This window comes from Curcuma longa, chromosome 5 (genome assembly GCF_044706935.1).
Source record: "Curcuma longa cultivar G26 ecotype Majalengka, Jawa Barat chromosome 5, ITB_CL_G26_1.1, whole genome shotgun sequence".
Taxonomy (NCBI): Eukaryota; Viridiplantae; Streptophyta; class Magnoliopsida; order Zingiberales; family Zingiberaceae; genus Curcuma; species Curcuma longa.
Window position 1 is genome coordinate 6151820 of NC_133865.1, and position 20292 is coordinate 6172111.

General features: G+C 33.4%; 1 protein-coding gene across 1 annotated transcript; it reads left to right on the plus strand.

Annotated features, from left to right (window-relative positions):
• The first annotated feature begins 1254 nt into the window (after positions 1-1254).
• On the plus strand, positions 1255-3137 carry LOC141829660 (protein YABBY 2-like). Its single transcript, XM_074717183.1, has 6 exons — positions 1255-1356; positions 2029-2160; positions 2243-2339; positions 2474-2522; positions 2666-2741; positions 2932-3137. Exons 1-6 carry the CDS (start codon positions 1288-1290, stop codon positions 3052-3054), a joined length of 546 nt encoding a protein of 181 aa, XP_074573284.1. The 5' UTR covers positions 1255-1287; the 3' UTR covers positions 3055-3137.
• Positions 3138-20292: the final 17155 nt, after the last annotated feature.

Below are 20292 nucleotides of genomic sequence, written 5' to 3' on the forward strand. Positions count from 1 at the left end.
AACAAATCCAAATTTACTTGAAAGGACTTGAAGGTTAGACAAATTGAACTTTTCATGCTCCATTTTCACCAAACTATACACTTCTATCCATGATCAATCACCTCCATGGTTCTAATCACCATGCATGTGCTCTGGATCCAAATTAAAGTGTCCAATCTATGTGACACTACATGAACAATTACCCTACAAGATACTCAATATCTTGTCCACCTATGGACACATTGAGCAGTGCACATGGCCATAATAAAAATATATACATCGACCCATCACTTTGATGATACATAATATTTATCATCAATAGTATATATATAATATATCTTTTTTAACAGTCGAGCCAAATGCTAAAGAACAAATACAAGAGACAAGGAGAGAAGATATATTACAAAGTCTTGTCACACTTAAAAGTACCTGAACAATTGAAAGGTGAAGCCATGGCTATGGGAAATAATTCATAGTCCAAGCATAACCAAGTCGCACTCTTGATTGCAACTCTTGAGCTACAAATTAATTAACTTGAGATTAATCTTTTCATTTAGCTCTTTAATCAATTTCTTAAGTGCATGATTGTCTTATATATATTTTATAGCTATTTCCTATATAAAAGATCTTCATGAATTAAGCTGTCCTTTTACTGGACCAATTCAGTTGTATATCTTTGAGGTCTGAAATTCAATTCAAAAGGCAGCCGCAGAAAAAAGAAGATTAAAGAAAAAGAAGAAAAATTCATCACTTTCTTTCTTCCTTTCTTTCTTTCTCACTGATAGTGCTAGGGTTCCTGATTTTTGTCAGGAAGAATTAATGGTCCATTTTGTATCCTTTTCCAAAAAAATATTATAGTAAAGAACTGATCATCCGATTATGATCTCAGGATTAATCATTCATACAATACTACTGTGTACTTCTTCCTTCCTCTCTCTCTCTCCTCTCTCTTTCCTCACATGCTTCATGCCTGTGGATTACAGTGTTACAGAGATTGGATTGAAATCAAGGCAGTAGAAGCCCCTCTCCTCTCCACTCACTCATTATTGTCTCAATCATGGCCGCTCCAACATAATTCGGCCACCATACCAATCCCCCCCTGATCATACCCCACCCAACACCATGCTCATGTCATTGTTTTGATCCACCTCTCAGCTACATGCCTACGGAAGCAAATTAGGGCAAGGAGGAAGAGATAAGGGCAGGTCCCCTTTCCTATATAGCCACCCTTCCTTTTCCGTTCCCTCATCGTCGTCGATCGAGTAGAGAAAGAGAGATATATCGATCGATCGACTGGCCTGTAGCATAATGTCAGCCCAAGCTTTGCCTGAGCACATTTGCTATCTTCACTGCCACTTCTGCGGCACCCTTCTTGTGGTACATATATATATATATATATATTGATCATTTGTTCTTTTGTTCATAGCTCGCGATCGATCAACTTTTGGTCTTCGGGCTTTTTGGTGGAAAAAGAAGAAGGCGAACAGTATATATGTTCAGTATTGTTGAGATGTGTGCATGTGTACAAATGGCATAATCACAGGGATTCTTCTTTTTAGGTCTAGTTCTAGTTCTAGGGTTCTTCCTAGGTTTCGACATTCTTGACTGCTATTTTTATATACATGGCTGCACAGCTAAATTAAAGCATTTGATTTTATATTCCTGATAATTTATAATACAATCTCCTATCTTGTCAAATGGACTACTTTATATATATATAATCTTCCACTAAGGCATCCACTGCAAAGGTATAGTTTGAGAATCTAACCCTAAAAGCTTTGAGCTTTGCAGATCTCTTAGCTTTAAAAAGAAGTGAAACCAGTCTCTTTTATTTTTTGTTGTTCTCAAACTCTGAGCATTCATACATTCACCTTGATCATCTCCTCCAAAAAGTATAGCTAGGCATTGGGAAATGCAAAGTGAAAGCTTACACACCCATGAAGGCTTCATTCAGAGATCACCACTAGCTCTTTTCCTTCTCCACTTCTCGACTAGTAAAAAACATTCAGTGATTTGATTATGAATAATGGAATGTACATGCCTGAGCAGGTAAGTGTTCCTGGGAACAGCTTGGTGAACATCACTAACATTGTGACAGTCAGATGTGGGCACTGCTCTAACTTGCTGTCTGTCAACCTGGGAGCCTTGCTTCACAATCTCCCTTCGCATGATCATCTCCAGGTTTGGCATCTTTGATCGTAAGCTAATTGATATACGATGTAAAGAGAAGGACTAGTTGTGATTATTTTGATGTGTTTAGCAGAGAGGAAGCATGCAACAAGAACAAAGAATGGAATGCGGATCAACTTCCTTACTGTACACAGTGTCAAGGGGTCAAGAACAGATGCTCCCCATCAGCCGTAAGCCTTCAATTCAATTACTTACACTTAATTGCATCTTTTCACATTTAGTTGGAAATTAAGGAGCTAGGTTGTAGTTAGGGATGGATGTAGCTAATTAATTCCTTGGTTTATTTTTCTCCCCCCTTGAACAGCACCAGAGAAGAGGCAGCGTGTTCCTTCTGCATACAACAAGTTTATCAAGTGAGTTTTCTATACAGAAATTTTTCATTTGAAACAGTTGAATCTGTTCCCAATCTTCAGCTCAAACAACTCAATGTGAGACCAATTAAATTAATAGTTTTTCAATAATTTAAATCAGTGATTATTGCCTCTGAATTATGCAGGGAGGAAATACAAAGAATAAAGGCTAACAATCCAGACATCAGCCACAGAGAAGCTTTCAGTACTGCAGCAAAGAATGTGAGCAAACTATTTGATACATATAGTCAAATAGTTCCTTAGTACAGTAAACTTTGATGATCAATCTAGATATGCTTTAACCTATTTTCTTCTTAATAAATTTGTTTCTGCAAGATTACTTTTTATAAAATTCTCAAGATGAGAGCAATAATAAGATGACATAATTTTCTCCTGATCTTTTCTTTGGCAGTGGGCTCACTTTCCTCACATCCATTTTGGAACAACATTCGATAGCGATAAACAAGAGGAGCAGGTGGATGAACCAGCAGTTGCACCAGCAGGAGGCCAGTTAGGTCATCAGAGTTTCTTCTGAGAATCATATGATAATAAGCATGCATGAATAATTGAACAATAATAATCAAGTCGCACTACTGTTCCTAAAATATAATATTTATGTGTGGTTTCCTTTAATTTGTTATCTGTTGTTCCTCCAAAAGAATGAATGTTCTTATTCAATTCAATTCCACTTAATGTTAATTGTTGAAAATTACTGTTTGAGAATTGCAAGCTCATCATCAAAACCCTAATCCATGTGTTGGGCATATATTACAGTCTCTGGCTAACCAGCCTTTGCTCATAGACTTCAAGTACGCCAAAATTTTCTAGGGTTTTGTATATATGTGCACAGCTACGGACAGACAAGAACAGCTATGAGCTATACGTAATTAAGTAGCTATAGCTTGAACTTTAATGGACTTTTCAGCAGCTAGCCATGCACAGAGCTAGCTCCACGATGTGGTCAGTCAGTGGCGTAAAACACATTGGAGTTTGGAGCTTCAGAATTCATTGCATTGCATCGACTGAACTGCATGCATGGCTCTCGAAGAGAGGAGATGACGACTTGTCATTCTCCACCACACTAGCCACTTATGCCAATGGTCCTGAGGAAACTGCTGTAGCGCGATGTTGATGTGTGCTGTTGGAGCTGTTTTTGTGAGAGTGCAGGGTCGAGTTGAGAGTGACTGTAGATGAGAGTCTTGAGTTGAAGGTTCTCAACGTGGATGAGAGATCTAGCGATGGCACTTGGCACGGCCTTAGGCGTTAGGCCTTAGGCCCGGCCAGTGCGCTGGCCGCATGCAGCGCACCGCGTGCCTGGTGCTGAGCAGCTAGCTAGCAGCGCTCAGAGCAGAGGCACAGAAATTTAAGAACGAGAGAAGCAAGCAGACGAGACGACGACGGAGGTGATCACGACGATCGAATGAATATGATCATATGATATTTGTTAAAATAAAATTAATATTTAATCAAGAATAAATAATGGAGGTAGGTGTGTATAGATATATAAATATGCTAATATAACGGCAGCAAAACAACAAATTTTAGTATTTATTTTATTTTATTTTTATATGTGCTAGATGATCAAATAAGGTACTGTTGGGTATTTACCACACAGAGTTTGGGAATTATTAAAGAGCGTACTATATATATTTTGATATTTATTAAAGGATATATTTTTTTTCTAAAATAAAAATATTTTTTTAATAAAAAATAATTTATGAAAGTGTGATGGGTCCTATGATAATTGTTGAGACTTTGATAAAATACCTAAGAGGTTATATGAATCTTTATGGAGCTCTATTTCATACTACATCCTCAGTTATTGAACTCGATTTTACATTTATCATCTAAATATATGGTAATATCATTTTAATTATACCTTTGATAATTTTTAAAAAAATATATTCTGATTTTTTCTCTAATACTCTCAAATTTTTATCTTACTTATCTTTACTATTCTCATTTTTTTCCTTATGTGCTTGATTTATGATTTAAAAATTCAATTTCGTATTGTTAGAAATTTGCTTCATGCTTTGTACTAAATAAGCATGATAATTGAATAGAAAAAAGGATCGATTGTTACCTCCAACCATTGATATTTAAAGAATGCCTTGAACACCACTTTGTGTTGCTTAATGCTTTAGAGTCTTCTAAACACTTCAAACATCTTCTATAGATGATGTTATTATTTTTGAAAGTGTGTGTGTTCAGACCCTGAAGGTCACTATTTGTAAGGGATTTGTTACCATCATAAGTTAATCATAAGATACTAATTAATATTGATATGCTTAGTTTGACTCCCACTTTTATATATTTTCTTAGCCATAAAGATAACAGCTGAATTGTCATAATATATCCTCAATGGCTTAGAAATAGATCCATAATTTTAAACTCCAAAATGAAACTCTTCATCCAAACACCATGTGAGGCCATCTCAAAATAAGATACGAACTCAGCCTTCATAGTGAAAGTGGCAATCAACGTTTGCTTTGCGCTTCTCCAAAACACAGCTCCACCAGCTAACATAACAATATATCATGAAATTGATTTTTGTGAATCAATACAGCTGGTGTAGTCTGAATCAGAGTAGTCAATCACTTACAGATTCTTAGCTCGTCTAAATATAAGCTTGTAATCTTTAGCCTCTTGAAGGTATCTCATCACCTTCTTTGCAATTTTCCAATGGTCTATACCCGGATTACTCTAATATCTTTCCAACATGGCAACATCGAATGCAATGTTAGGTCTAATGCAGACATGAGCATACATCAAGCTTTCAACAGCAGAGGCATAAGGAATATTTTTTATTTGTTCTCTTTCAAAGTTATTTTTTGGACATTGATCCATATTGAATTTGTCATCCTTCACAATGGGAGCTATATTTGGTAAATATCAGATATCTCTCTAAAACTTTGTTAATATAGATTTTTTGAGACAAGCTTAAGATTCCTTAAAATCTGTCTCCGTGTATCTTAATGTCATGGTATAAGATGCATCACACATATCTTTCATATCAAAGTTCTTATAGAAGAATTATTTTACCTTATATAGTAAATCCTTATCACTTGTTACAAGTAAAATAGCATCCATATAGAGAATAAGGAAACAAATCTTGCTCCAATTGACCTTTTGATATATACATTGATTTATAACATTCTCCAAGATACCAAATCAAGAAATGACATTATGGAATTTTAAATACCATTGACGGAAAGTTTGTTTCAATCTATATATGGATTTCTTGAGCTTGCATATCAAGTACTCACTATTACTAAAGGAAAATCCTTCTGGTCATTTCATATAAATCTCTTTCTCTATATCTCCATTAAGAAACGTTATTTTCACATCCATTTATTATAACTCTAAGTCAAAATATGCACTCAATGCTATAATAATATGAAAGGAATCCTTTTTAGAGACAAAAAAATCTCTTTAATTATAGTCAATATCTTTCCTTTGAGTCAATCCTTTAGCCACAAATCTTGCCTTATATATCTCTTAATATTGCCTAATGAGTCCTTTGTTTTGAAGACTTATTTACATCTTATGATTTTTGCACCATCGGGCAACTCGACATGATCCTTGACTCCATTCGATGTCATAGAATTCAATTCTTCTTTTATATCACCATACCAAAATTATGATTCACTACAACTTATGGCTTGTGAAAATGTTTCAAGGTCATTTTCGACTCCATTAATTAAAATCTTAATCTTGTAGATACACAACATAGTCACTAGGTATTGTTGATTTTCTAATTCAACTAGATCTTCTTAAGTTATCATCTTAAGGAACTTGTTGTTCAATCGGTTGAACACTTTCTTATTCTACTTTATTATTGGTTTGATCGACTAGATTTTCATCAACATTTTGTAGTATCTCTTTAATTGGCTGTCTAACATCCATTTGTGCTTGAGAGGTGTGAATGATAGCCTAACCAAACTTGAATAATTAAGGTGGCTGATCATTAATATGATTTTTCTCAGAATCTATGTCTTGAGAATGATCACTCTCACTAGCTAAGTCATTCTCAAGAAATTTTACATTTCTTGATTCTACAATTCTAGTGTTGTGAGATGGATAGTAAAATATATATCATTTGGACTTTTCAACATATCCAATGAAATACCCACTTATAGTCCTTGGGTCAAATTTCTTTTCTCGCGAGTTATAAACTCTTACTTCAGACAGACATCCACAAATACGTATATGTTGCAAACTTGATTTCCAATCTTTTCACAACTCAAATGGCATCTTTAAAACAACCTTAGTTAGAACTCAGTTTAATATATACATTGTCGTTTTAAGAGCTTCAATCCACAAGAATTTAGGAAGTTTGCAGTTACAACACATACTCCTAACCATGTCGGTTAAAGTTTGATTTCTTCTCTCAACCACATCATTCTGGTCCGGTGAACTAGGCATGGTGTATTAGGCAACAATCTCATTTTCTTAAAGAAACTTCGAAATAGACCAAGTGTTTGTCCACTCTCAATGTATCTAATAAATTATTATATTAAAATAAAATTATCAAATTATATTTATTAATTTAACTAATTATTTTAATAAATTTTAATTTAAATATTTATAAAATAAAAAATAATTTATTTTAAATTTTAAAAAATAAAATTACTGAATTATATTTATTAATTTAATGAATTATTTTATTAAAATAATTATTTTAATAAATTATTTTATTATATATATATATTTATTTTAAATTTTAAAAAATAAAATTAATAAATTATATTTATTAATTTAATAAATTATTTTATTAAAATAATTATTTTAATGAATTATTTTATTAAAATAATTATTTTTAATGAATTATTTTATTAAAATAAAATTATAAAAATATATTTATTATTTCAATAAATCATTTTATTAAATTAAATATAAATTTATTTTAAATTTAAAAAATAAAATAAAATAAATAATTATTTTATTAATATATATAAATTTATTTTAAATTTTTAAAAAAATTAACAAATTATATTTATTAATTTAATAAATTATTTTATTAAATTAATTTTTTTAATAAATTATTTTATTAAAATAAAATTATCAAATTATATTTATTAATTTAACTAATTATTTTAATAAATTATTTTATTAAAATAAATATAAATTTGTTTTAAATTTAAAAAAATAAAATTATGGAATTATATTTATTAATTTAATGAATTATTTTATTAAAATAATTATTTTAATAAATTATTTTATTAAAATATATATAAATTTATTTTAAATTTTAAAAGATAAAATTAAAAAATTATATTTATTATTTTATTAAATTATTTTATTAAAATCATTATTTTTAAAGAATTAGTTTATTAAAATAAAATTATCAAATTATATTTATTAATTTAATAAATTATTTTATTAAAATAATAGTGCGAGGAGGTGTATGGCACTGTAGCCGCCTTTTCTCATTTTCTATTTTTCAATCGCAATTTTCTATTTTCTTAGAAAATGAGTTCTCATTTTCTAGAAAATGAGATTGGAAAACACAAAGCAAACAGTAAATTCTAAAATAAGAAAATAAAAATGGAAAATGACCAAACCAAACGCCCCCTTAAGTTTTTTTTCAAAAACTCATGTTTTTACAATCTACTATTATTTAGTTTTTCAAAATATTTTAAAAAGTTTATTTTTTATTTTTGAAAAACTTATTTTCAAATTTTGATTTCAAAGCAAAAGAAAAGAATGATTTATCCTTAGACTACAATTTTTCCCCTAGAAAGTATGTACCTATAGATCTAGGTTGAGTATCTCACAAAGCACACTAGCTAACTTGTATGTGATTGTGCAACTTAGAATGGTGTGAGATGCATAGGATTCTAGCTTGAGTCTCAGATGCTTATATTAGTGCATCGAACCTAACTTAGGCTTTAAATAAAAATATTGAATCAAGTTAAGTGTCCCTAAGCATAAGCTACATGGAATGATACACTTGAACTTGGTTGACTGGGTCAAGCTACTACTTCTTAGTAGTTAGTTAAAATCTAAGTTGGACACTCGCCCCTCAGGTAATTTTTTTTTGCCTAAGTATTTTATTTATTTATAATATACTTGGACTCAAACCCATTATTTATTTTGATTATGTCAAAGGGGGAGAGTAAGATGAGATTTCAAGTTCTTCAAGTTAAAATTTTTCAAAAAGTTTCTAAGTTCAATTCAAAAACATTTAAAGTTCCAATTTACTTTCACAAATCCAGAAATGTTTTTGAACTCATGTTTTCAAATTTAAATATTTTTTAAAAAAATTTAAAATTATTTCAAAGATTATCAAAAGTAATTTTTAAAATATTTCTTAAGGACTTGAATGGTTTTGTATCAATCTGATCAAAACTAAACCATGTCAAGTTCACGGGGAGTGAAAAAAAAGTTTTTCAAACTTTGTTTGTTTTAAACAAATATGAATTCAAGGGGATGTAGGATCGTGATGCGCGCTAGAGGGGGGGTGAATGACGTGGTCATTGCATTTTTCTTTTGTTCATTCTATCAGAAACATTAAACAGCGGATATTAGAAGAGAATGCAGGGACATGCGGATTTTTTACTTGGTTCCTAACCCCCCAGGGTTAGTACATCCAAGGCTTATGTATGGGAGGCGTCCGTCCGCTAATGGTCTCCTTTTTGAACATTCGTTAGAAGGCAGAGAAACCCACCTTACAGTCCAAATATAATAACAATAAATTGAAATAATAAGACTTAAAGAAAGTAACCAAACAATTAAAGTCGATCTGGAAGTCTTGAGCGCCGCGCACACGTCCTGGATCTTCCCCGATTGCAAAAGTCTGGCCCCGTTCACATTCAACAACACCACTAGTTAAAGAGGATGGCTTATAGTTGTTGTATTCTTGTTATTCATGTTTACCTCCTTTTATAGACTCTTCCAGTCACCTGGATTGCTTTTCCAAGCAACTCCACGCAGACCGCCGCCGATCCACTATCTTCACATCTGACTCGACACTTTTGGTCGACTAGATTCCTCTTTTCGGTCGACTCCATGCTGACGCGGAGAATCTAGATGAGCTTCAACTTCTGTAGAGTTTATTTAAACCCAAGTCACCTGGATTCAACCTTTCGATCACCTGGAACATCCGGTCGACTAGATTACGGATAAAGTCACCTGGATCTAATTGACTCAGGTTTGACCTGAGTTGATCCCGGACTTAGTTCAGTTGCCTCTGTTTACTTCATTTATACTTTCTCCATCTTGCTTCTAGCTCCTGGTTCCTGTAAGACAAGCATACAAACATACAAGCAACCTAAACCTTACCTTGTGGGTCTAACTTCGGATTTTTATCGAAATATTAGGTTAGTTTGACGCCTACTATTTCCACACTAGGAATGCGCCCTTACCCAATTCACTCAGGAGATTTTGCCAACAAGTCCTCCAGACTTATTAGACTTACCGCTTAGCCATGATCCTCGGCCTCCAGGATTTGCTGCTAGGCTATCGGTCTACCTGACCAACCAGACTTTCACCAAGCCTCCGGTCCTTCTGACCCTACTCGTTTGGATTTTTGCCATGCTTCCCGATCCTCCTAATATTGCCTGGATTTGCACCTGGTGCACATGACCTTACTAAGACTTATGCCTGATCCTCCAAACCAAGACTTGCCTTTGCCTAGCCTACAACTAAAACTTTGTCTTTACCTAGCATACAACTAGGACATTCCCTGCCTAGCTTCACTTACCAGGACTTCCTTGCCCAATCTTCCAGATCAGGACTTCCACTGCCTAGTCTAACAGACTAAGACTTCTCGCTAGTCATCTAGTCAAACTGACCTGACTAGACTTTACTCACATCCAAACATCAAGTCCTGTTTGGATCAACCCTTGGTCAAATTGATCAGACCTAGGTGTATTATCAAACATCGAAACTCTAGGGTCAGACTTAGTGCATCTTGCATTAACAATCTTTCTCTTTTTGATGTTAGATAATTTTTTAAGTTAATTTAGGTCAAGATTTAACAATCTAGGAGAAATCTAGATTTTTAACTTATGTCCCTTCTTCCCCTTTTCACACATCAAAAAATATTGAGTAAGTTTAAGTTCATTTTGTGCCAACAATTAGAGTAATGTCTATGGTCACAACTTAGTCCTAGCAGTTCTTGAAAGACCATAGTAAATAATTTTGAAAATAGTTTTTCACAAAAATTTTTATAATATCTTGTCATAAGTTTTAGAAAACCTTTTCAAAAGCTTTTTAAAATAACATAGTTTTTGAAAGATAACATAGTTTTACAATAAAGTTCTTAAAATAAATATTGAAACAATTTCTTTTGAAAGAGTGTTTCCTGCATAATTTTTGAGATGATAAATTTTGAAAAGATTTTCAAAATAACTTAGTAAAAGAATTTTTAAATTTTTCAATGGGTTTTCAATATAGTTTTCAAAATAAGTTTTGAATCAATTTTTACTGTACTTAAAAAATTTTAAAAGTGTTTTGTAAAGGATGTTTCAAAATAGTTTTTCAAAAGTGTTTTCAAAATAGATACTTTTTGAAAAACTAATTATTATTCTTTTAAGTCAAAATCTCCTCCCTTAACCTAACACGTCCTAAGGGCTCTTTGTTAACCACAAAGTAATATCCCTGTGTGTCTTAGAGTATGACACAAATCAAAAGAATAATAGATAATATTTTAAAATAATTTTAAAATAATTTTCAAAGATTTTGAAATATTTTTTAAATATTTTAAATAATTTTGCTCTTATGATTTGGACCTCCCCCTAAATCGGACACTTTCTTAGGGCTCCTTGTTAACCATAAGGCAAACTCCCTAAGTGTCTTAGAGGTTAATCTAAACCAAATAGAATAAATAATTTATAATTATTAATTAAACTTTTAAGTTTGGACTCCTCCTAAATCTGACACTCCCTTAGGGCTCCTTGTTGACTATAAGGCAATCTCCCTATGTGTCTTTGGGGTTGTTCCAAGTTAAAAGCACAATTTAGAAAATATTTTATAAAATAAGTGTTTTAAAAGGAATATTTTCAAAATATTAGAACTTTTTAATCTTAGTTTTAGGAGGTCTTTAAAAAATAAAGTCTTTCAAAAATAATCTCCCCCTCAACTAGACACTCTCTTAGGACATTCTTGTTATCCACGAGGATTTTCTGCCTATGTGTCTTAGGATTCTTGACTTAGTGTTGACCTAGAGGTTTGTGTCTAAGTGTTGGTCAATCAATTTTTTAAAGATATAAAGTTTTGAAAAACTATATTATAGATACACACAGCAAGCATGAATTTCAAGTAAATATCAAATTTTTCAAAAATAGTTTTTATGAAAATAGTTATAATAATTTTTGAAAAAGTTTTTCAAAACTTTATATTTTAATTGTCCTTATCATATCACCCATTCTAAGTGTCTCAGTATATGACATACAAGGGTTATCCTATGGGTTTTGTGAGATGAGTTGTCTATTTTATCTTTATTAATTTTCCAATTAAGTTCTAATGAGTGTTTGACCTTATGTTAGATTCAAGTTTAACCGTCAACCAATTAAGTTTATATTTCAAAAATCGGCTTCCAGGTCGTGGCGAGGCAAGGACCTTCTTGGTTATCGGAACAATGACCACTTTCTTAGACAAAGTCTTTTTATGAAATTATGACCTTAATCAATTTCTTAAGAAACCTTAGTCTATCTAGTCTAAGATGTGGCGAGGTCGCTTCAATCGGTTCCACTTATCTAAGCAGACTAAGCAAGGTACTCCTTACCCCACTTAACTACCCAGACCAAGCTTCCCTAACGTATTATCATCTCGTCCCACCCTAGTACTATGTTGGCAAGTGTCAATCATTCATGTATCATTAACTAACCGTTCTAGATTAAGCGATAAATAAACATGATGACATAACATTTATATGCAATTAAAATAAGACATGCATGAACATGACAATTATGCATGAGTTAAACAATTTAAGTAACTTTTTTAATTTCTAATAATGTATCAAATTCTTGATTTGATACATTTCGTGTGGACCCGCAAATGTGTCAAACACACTTTGACACATTTTGAATTTTATTAACTTCTTATTTCATTTGGTAATATTTTAAGTTAGTTTCATAATTATAAGTATTTTATAATTAAGTTCATAGCTTTTAATATATTTTTTTATTAAGTTAGGTTTAAATTTTAATTTTAATTTTAATTTTTGAATTTAAGTTTTAAATTTTTGAATTTTAAATTTTAATTCTTTTATGTTTAAATTTTTAATATGTTTAAGTTTAAATTATTAATTTATTTCAGTTTGAATTATTAATTTGTTTAAGTTTGACTTATTAATATGTTTAAATTAAATTATTTCATAATTAAATGAAACTTGATGATAATTAATTTAAATTTGAGTTTTTAAGATTAGATTTGACTTGTTAAAATTTAGATAATTATTTTCTAAAATTTTAGAATTAAATTTTAAATTTTTGAATTTAATTTCTTAGAATTATTTAATGTTTCATAATTAAAGGGTACACGATTATAGTTAATTTTATTATTTAATTTTAAATTTTTAATATTTAAATTTGAATAATTATTTTTAGAGTTTGAGAATTTATTATAAGAATTTTTAAGATTTAATTTTATATTTTTTATAATTAAATTATTAGTTTTAGAATTTATCTTGATTGGTTTTAAATTTTTCTTATTATTAAGATTATTTTTAATATTTAATTTCTAATTACTAAGTAAATTTGAATTATTCAACTTATTTTGATTATTAGTAATTTTATTTTATTTGGATAAATTTTTATTAATTTTTAGATTTATTAAATTAATTAAAATTAAATTATTTTATTTATCATTATCTTGGTTAAATAAATTAAAGAACTGATTTAATTTTTTATTTATTTATATTAAATCTAGATTAATTAAATTTAAATTATTAATAATTAAATTGGTTAAATATGAATTAGTTAAATTATAATTTAATTCAAATTTTTTAATTAATTTATTAAAGTTAGATGAATTTTTATTATTGATAATGTCTAAGTTTGATTTTTTTAATTTATTTAATTTAGAATTGTTCAATAAATTTTAGATTTATTTGAATTTTTTAAATTTGATTTTTTTTAAATTTCAATGGGTCAAATTATTTAAATTTTCTTAATTTAAATTATTCAAATTTAAATGTGCCAAATTATTTATGTTTTCTAGTTTATCTAGATTTAAATTTTTTAAATTATCTAAATTTGCTAAGTTATCCAAATTTAAAATTTTCAAATTATCTAAATTTGCTAAGTTATCCAAATTTAAAATTTTCAAATTATTTAAATTTGCTAAGTTATCCAAATTTGAATTTTTCAAATTATCTAAATTTTTTAACTTATCTAAATTTAAATTTTTTACATTATCTAAATTTTCAGGAAAAATAAATCTAGCATGTAACCTAGGGGTATTTTCATAAATATGTAAACTTGTTGGTATCACATCCTCTAATTCTAGTTTTTTCTCTACCGTCTTCCTCTCCGTGCACCGGTTCTTGTAGTGTCCGCGTTTTTTGCACTTGAAGCAATGGATGTGATCTTTGTTTCTCCGGGCTCCTGGCATCGATTGGTCCTTTGTCGCTGGTTGTGCCGTCCGATTCTTATGAGTAGGACACTAGTTTTTATAGTATCCTCTCTCCCTGCACTTAAAACATATTACATGAAATTTAAAATGAACATTAAAAAATTTACCTCGCTCTCCCTCCATCTTTGTCGTCTTGCTCCTGTGCGGTGAGTCCAATCAAGAGCAGGCCTGCTCTGATACCAATTGTAGGATCGTGATACGGGCTAGAGGGGGTGAATAGAGCGGTCATTGCATTTTCTTTCATTCATTCTATTAGAAACACTAAGCAATGGTATTAGAAAAGAATGCAGGGACACACGGATTTTTATTTGGTTCCTAACCTCCCAAAGTTAGTACATCTAAGGCTTATTTACGGGACCTGTCCACTAGTGGTCTCCTTTTCAAAAGTTCATTCAGAGGCAGAAAAACCCATCTTACAGTCCAAATATAATAACAATAAATTGTAACAATAAGACTTAAAGAAAGTAACCAAATAATTGAAGCTGATCTGGAAGTCCTGAATGTTACACACTCCTCTTGGATCTTCTCCGCTTGCAAGAGCCTAGCCCGTTCACGTTCAACAGCACCACTAGTTGAAGAGGATAGCTTGTAGTTGTTGTATTCTTGTTGTTCACGTTCACCTCCTTTTATAGCCTCTTCCAGTCACCTAGATTCCCTTTCAAGGCGACTCCATGCAAACTGTCCATCCACTATCTTTGCAGCTGATTCGGTGCTTCCGGTCAATTGGATTCCTCTTTTCGGTCGACTCTGTGCTGACGTTGAGGATCTGGATGAGCTTCGACTTCCACATAGTTTATCCAAACCCGAGTCACCTTGATTCAACCTTCCGATCGCCTGGAATATCCGATTGATTGGATTACGGATAAAGTCGCCTGGATCTAATTGACTCAGGTTTGACCTGAGTTGACCCCGGACTTGGTTCAGTTACTTCTGTTTGCTTCACTTATGTTTTCTCCATCTTGCTTCCAACTCCTGGTTCTTGCAAGACAAGCATACAAACATGCAAGCAACCTAAACCTTACCCTGCGTGTTTAACTTCGGATTTCTATCGAAATTCTGGGTTAGTCTAACGCCTACTGTTCCCACACTAGGAACGCGCTCTTACCCACTCCATTCAAGAGACTTTGCCAGCAAGTCCTCCAGACTTATTGGACTTCTCGCTTATCCATGATCCTTGGCCCCCAGGATTTGCTGCTAGGCTACCGGTCTACCTGACCGCTTAGACTTGCACCAAGCCTCTGGTCCTCCTGACCCTACTCGCTTGGATTTTTATCATACTTCCCGATCCTTCTGACACTGCCTGGACTTGCACCTAGTGCACTTGACCTTACTAAGACTTCTGCCTGATCCTCCAAACCAGGACTTGCCTTTGCCTAGCCTATAACTAGGACTTTGCCTTTGCCTAGCCTACAACTAGGACTTTCCCTGCCTAGCTTCACTCACCAAGACTTCCTTACCCAATCTTCCAGATCAGGACTTCTACTGCCTAGTCTAACTGATTAGGACTTCTCGCTAGTCATCTAATCAAACTGACCTGACTAGACTTTACTCACATCCAAATATCAGGTCCTGTTTAGATCAACCCTTGGTCAAACTGACCAGACCTAGGTGTATTGTCAAACATTAAAACTCTAGGGCCAGACCTAGTGCACCTTGCACAAATAGGGGAGTCCTGAAAGCAGGGGGAGATAGGTTATCACATTCATGCAATTACACATTACATATTTTTCAAGCATGAGTTGAATGTTTATCATGAGTTAAACTCATAAATATTTCTTAACTTGAAACTCGGGCTCCCATAATAAAAAAAGGAGGAGATGGTTGGTGTAGGGAAACACCAGATGATCGAATCTTGGTTTTGATGATGGCACGAGATTCAACTTAAGTGTGTGTTATGAACTAATATGATTATCTAGTGTGCAAGGAGCTCAGGAAAGTCCTAATTGAGGCTAGGCAAAGTAAGTCCTAGTTGAGGCTAGGCAAAGGCAAGTCCTAGTTCGGAGGATCAGGCAAAAGTCTTAGCAAGGTCAAGTCCACCAAGTGCAAGTCTAGGCAGGTCAGAAGGATCAGATGCATAGTAGAAATCCAGGTAGGCCAGGAGGACCAAATGTGTGGTGGAAGTCTAGGCGGTTAGGTGGATCGGTAGGCCTAGCAACAAATCCTAGGAGCCAAGGATCAAGGTTAAGCTGGAAGTCCAACAAGTCTAAAGGACTTGTTGGCAAATTAGGTAAATTCTCCCGAGTTGAGTGGGTAAGGGCACATTCTCAGAATAAAACAGTAGGCGTCGGTCAAACCTAGGGTTTCACTAGAAACCTAAATTAAGACCACTTAACAGTTCAGAAACTGTTAATCCTTTTTTGCAACTTTGGTATTTGTACTAACTTGTAATGCAGGATTAGAGAGGTGGGAACTTTGATTCTGGGTGACTCTATCCGAAATCTAGGCGATCGACGGTCTAGGTGCCCGGATTGTGAATCCAGGTGACTGCACGTCAGCGAACCAAGCCAGCAAAATGATGAGGTGGCGTTGTCCCAATGGTCGAGACACCTTAACTTCCAGGCGACTGGATCGGTTCTAGGCACCTGGGTTGGGATAAACGCAGCAGCAGTCAAAGATCATGCGGAACCTCCACGTCATCATGCAGGCGCTTGGAAAGGGAATACAGGCGACTGGAAGTGTCGGGTCAGCAGCATCAATGGCGAATCGGTGGACGTCATAGAGGCACCTAGAAAGGGATTCTAGGCACCCAGAAAGCCTTATAAAAGAACTTCGACAGAAGGCCTCACAGCATCAATTTCAAGTCATTCCATAGCAAGGCGACGACAGTCTACATGTGAATGATCACCCTAGAAGTCATCGTAACGCTAGAGTTCTTCACCACAAGTCATCTTCTCAACCTCCGGTGATTTGATAACGATTTACTTGTATGCTTTTCATTTAAGTACGATAGAATTGTTATCGTATTTCTATTTTGTAAATCATTACAACTCCTCTCTGTAAGGAAGGAGTTAATTAGTGGATTGACCATACGTAAACGATCAAAGATCGTGGGCCTTGGAGTAGTAATCAGTGGCTGTGAACCAAGTAAAAGAAATTGTGTCTATTGTGTCTCTGGTGTTCACAATTATTATTTCCACTACAACGTTATCTTTGATTTACGAACGTAATCACGAGTTTACAAAAATCAAGAAAACACTACAAAATAGTGTTATTCACTCCCTCTAACGCTCTCTTCGATCCTATACTTAGATCGGCTTATTAGTAATCGCCACACACTTAACTTGAACCTCTTGCCATTATCAAAACTAAGATTCGATCTTCTAGTGCTTCCTGCGCCAACAGGCAATATTAATGCATTGAGACTAGTATGTAGGTCAACTGATAACTTAATCTCATAAGTCATAAATATAAGATATCAAGTTGACACATGAGTATATATTAGAGAATATGTACTAAATTGATCCGTTATGAGAATATTTCATGGATCATTATATGAATGTTATAAACATTCTCATAGTGACTATTAGTATAAATAGTTCTTAGACTTGAAGTCACTACGGTTCCCTACATAAGGAGTTGTGTACTTTAGTATCGACAAATGTTACCTATAACAAGGTGAACTATAAAGTCGATTACTGGATATGTAATAAATTATATAGAAGAATGTGAGTGATGTAGATGAGATCTATCACTTTCATATAACAGAAGTAATATTTGTGGGCCCTTTAATTAAGTAAAACTACTAAAATGCATGACAATGTTCAAATAAGTCAATATGATATATTGAGCTCATTTGGTTAAGTGAGTCTACTTAGAAATCAAGAAACATAAAGATTGATAAGGGAATGACACAGTCTATACCTCATGGATTAATATAGTTATCAAAAATAAAAGGACCAAGTTATATAAGATAATAGACCCAGAAAGATTAGGTCGGCTGATGGGAAACACTAGAAAACTATTGGATTATTGAATTAAGTCCGTTCCGGTGAATTCTTGCAGAACAAAACCTTTTGTTTTTTTCTTTTGGAAACGGATTTAAGTTGCCCTCATAGTCGAATCAAACAAAGTTTGATCGACGCATTTAGATCATTGGGCTCTTGTGTTTGGTTTACAGGATCCATTTGGCTCTTGTGTTTGGTTTACAGGATCCAGGATAAAAGGAATAATTTATTTAAAGCGGAAACAATAAATTATACCTTTTCTTCGGGATGTCTAGAAGGAGTGGATGACCCCTCGATCTTCTGCTGTATATCCTCTCCTCTTCTCGAACGTTGTGTGGACAACGATCCTTCGAGATGATTCCACCAAGTCTCTTCTCTCCGATGGCAAGCAAGCAAGCAAAACCTTTCTCTCCTTTCCTTCTCTTATCTTCTCCTTCCTTCTTCTTCTTGGCCGCCGGCCCTAAGGAAGAAAGGAGCTTGGAGCGCCGGCCCTAAGGACTAAAGGGAAGGCTAGGGGGCGCCGGCCCTAAGGGAGGAAAGGGAAGGAGGAGGAGGAAGGGGTGGGCGCCGGCCCTAAAGGAGAAAGGGGTTAGAGGAGGGGCGCCGCCACAACAAGGAGCAAGGGAAAAATATTTCGCCCTAGGGGAAGAACTTGTTTGTTTGTCCCTTTGCCTCCCCAAACCCCTCTTTATATAGCTTAGCCATCTAGGAAATTTAAGAAAAAGTCTAACAAATTTTTATAAGATTTTAATTAGAACAAATCTAATAAAATCTATGGATAAGATTTGTTATCTTTTTAATAAGTTTCCATTATATTAATTTTATTCTTATCTTTAACAAAATCTTTTAATTATATCTCGCTAATTTTTAACGAGATTCCATAATTAATATTTTGTTAATTTAATAAAATTAATTCAAAATTTTATAATAAAATTTTGTACGAGAAGAGACGAAATTTCTTAGCGGAAATTCTTATAAAAAATTTCTTTCTTATCGAATTTTTCCCGAAAAAATTCTAAATAAAATTTCAGAAATTTTCTTTTATAAATAGAATTTCCTATCTGAAATTTCTCACAGAATTCTCTCACAGAATTCTTTCGGAGGTCTTCCAGAATTCGGAGGTTTCGAGAGAGAATTCTTCCAAGGTCTTCTTCCAGAGGTCTCCCGAGGTCTTCAAGAATTCTTCCGAAGGTCTCCAAGAGGTCTTCAAGAATTCTTCCGAAGGTCTCCATGAATTCTTCCTGAGGTGGATTCGAGGATTTCCAGAGGCTACAGTAGGGACCTAGAGGAGGAATTGGTTTTGGTCTCCCGATGGGCTTAAGCTTCCCATGTTCTTCCTGAACACACAGCTTAAGTCCATCAATAATAACTCATTCCACTAGAGAGTTATTATTGCACTACCGCACCAATCCCATATTACAATATGGGCTCCTTCTTACTATAAGTACATTAATCTCCCTGTGTTTAAGATATCGTATGTCCGTTAATTAAATGAGTTACTGACAACTCGAATTTAATTAACTTCTAATCCAAGAGTAGTACCACTCAACCTTATTATCATGCGGACAAAGTCCACCTGCAGGGTTTACATGATAATCCTTATGAGCTCCTCAAGGGGACATCATCAACCTATATTTAGGACACAGATTCCTTCTATAATCAACAACACACCATGTACATAATACTACTTCCCAACTCATCGGGCCTTTTGATCTATCGCTCTAAATCTCACCCTTTGATGAATCAAAGAAGTATATACTAAGTACATGTGTTTGTTATTATATTGGGATTAAGAGCATGTACATCCATAGTAACAGAGGTTTAGTTCGATTATATAGTCAGTATAAATCGAACAATCCTCAGATGGTCCTGCTCAATACACACTGAGTGTACTAGTGTAATTCTATAGTCAAGACAGACTAAGACCAAATTACACTACAACCAGTCCAATGGTTTGTCCAATCCATCTTGGTTGTGAACACTGTTTATAATCTATAAGGAACTGATAACATGGTCTTCTGTGTGTGACTCCGCACACCATGTTTATCTACAATATAGATTAAATGGACACTTGCATAAAAACTAAATGCAAACATTGACCAAATGTAATTCTCATTTCAGAATGTTTATTTACATAGATAGCTAGGATTCTTGTATACATCCCAACAATCTCCCACTTATACTAGAAGACTACGCTGCCTCATATGCTGCCATACATCTGATCCCCATCCCCTCCACATGCCGATCAA

Bases quoted from the DNA above. Each gene is read 5' to 3' on its own strand.
- LOC141829660 (XM_074717183.1), top strand. From the start codon at position 1,288: ATGTCAGCCCAAGCTTTGCCTGAGCACATTTGCTATCTTCACTGCCAC. The intron at 2,340-2,473 runs GTAAGCCTTCAA...CCCCTTGAACAG, and splicing joins ACAGATGCTCCCCATCAGCC to CACCAGAGAAGAGGCAGCGT. The intron at 2,742-2,931 runs GTGAGCAAACTA...TTTCTTTGGCAG, and splicing joins TCAGTACTGCAGCAAAGAAT to TGGGCTCACTTTCCTCACAT.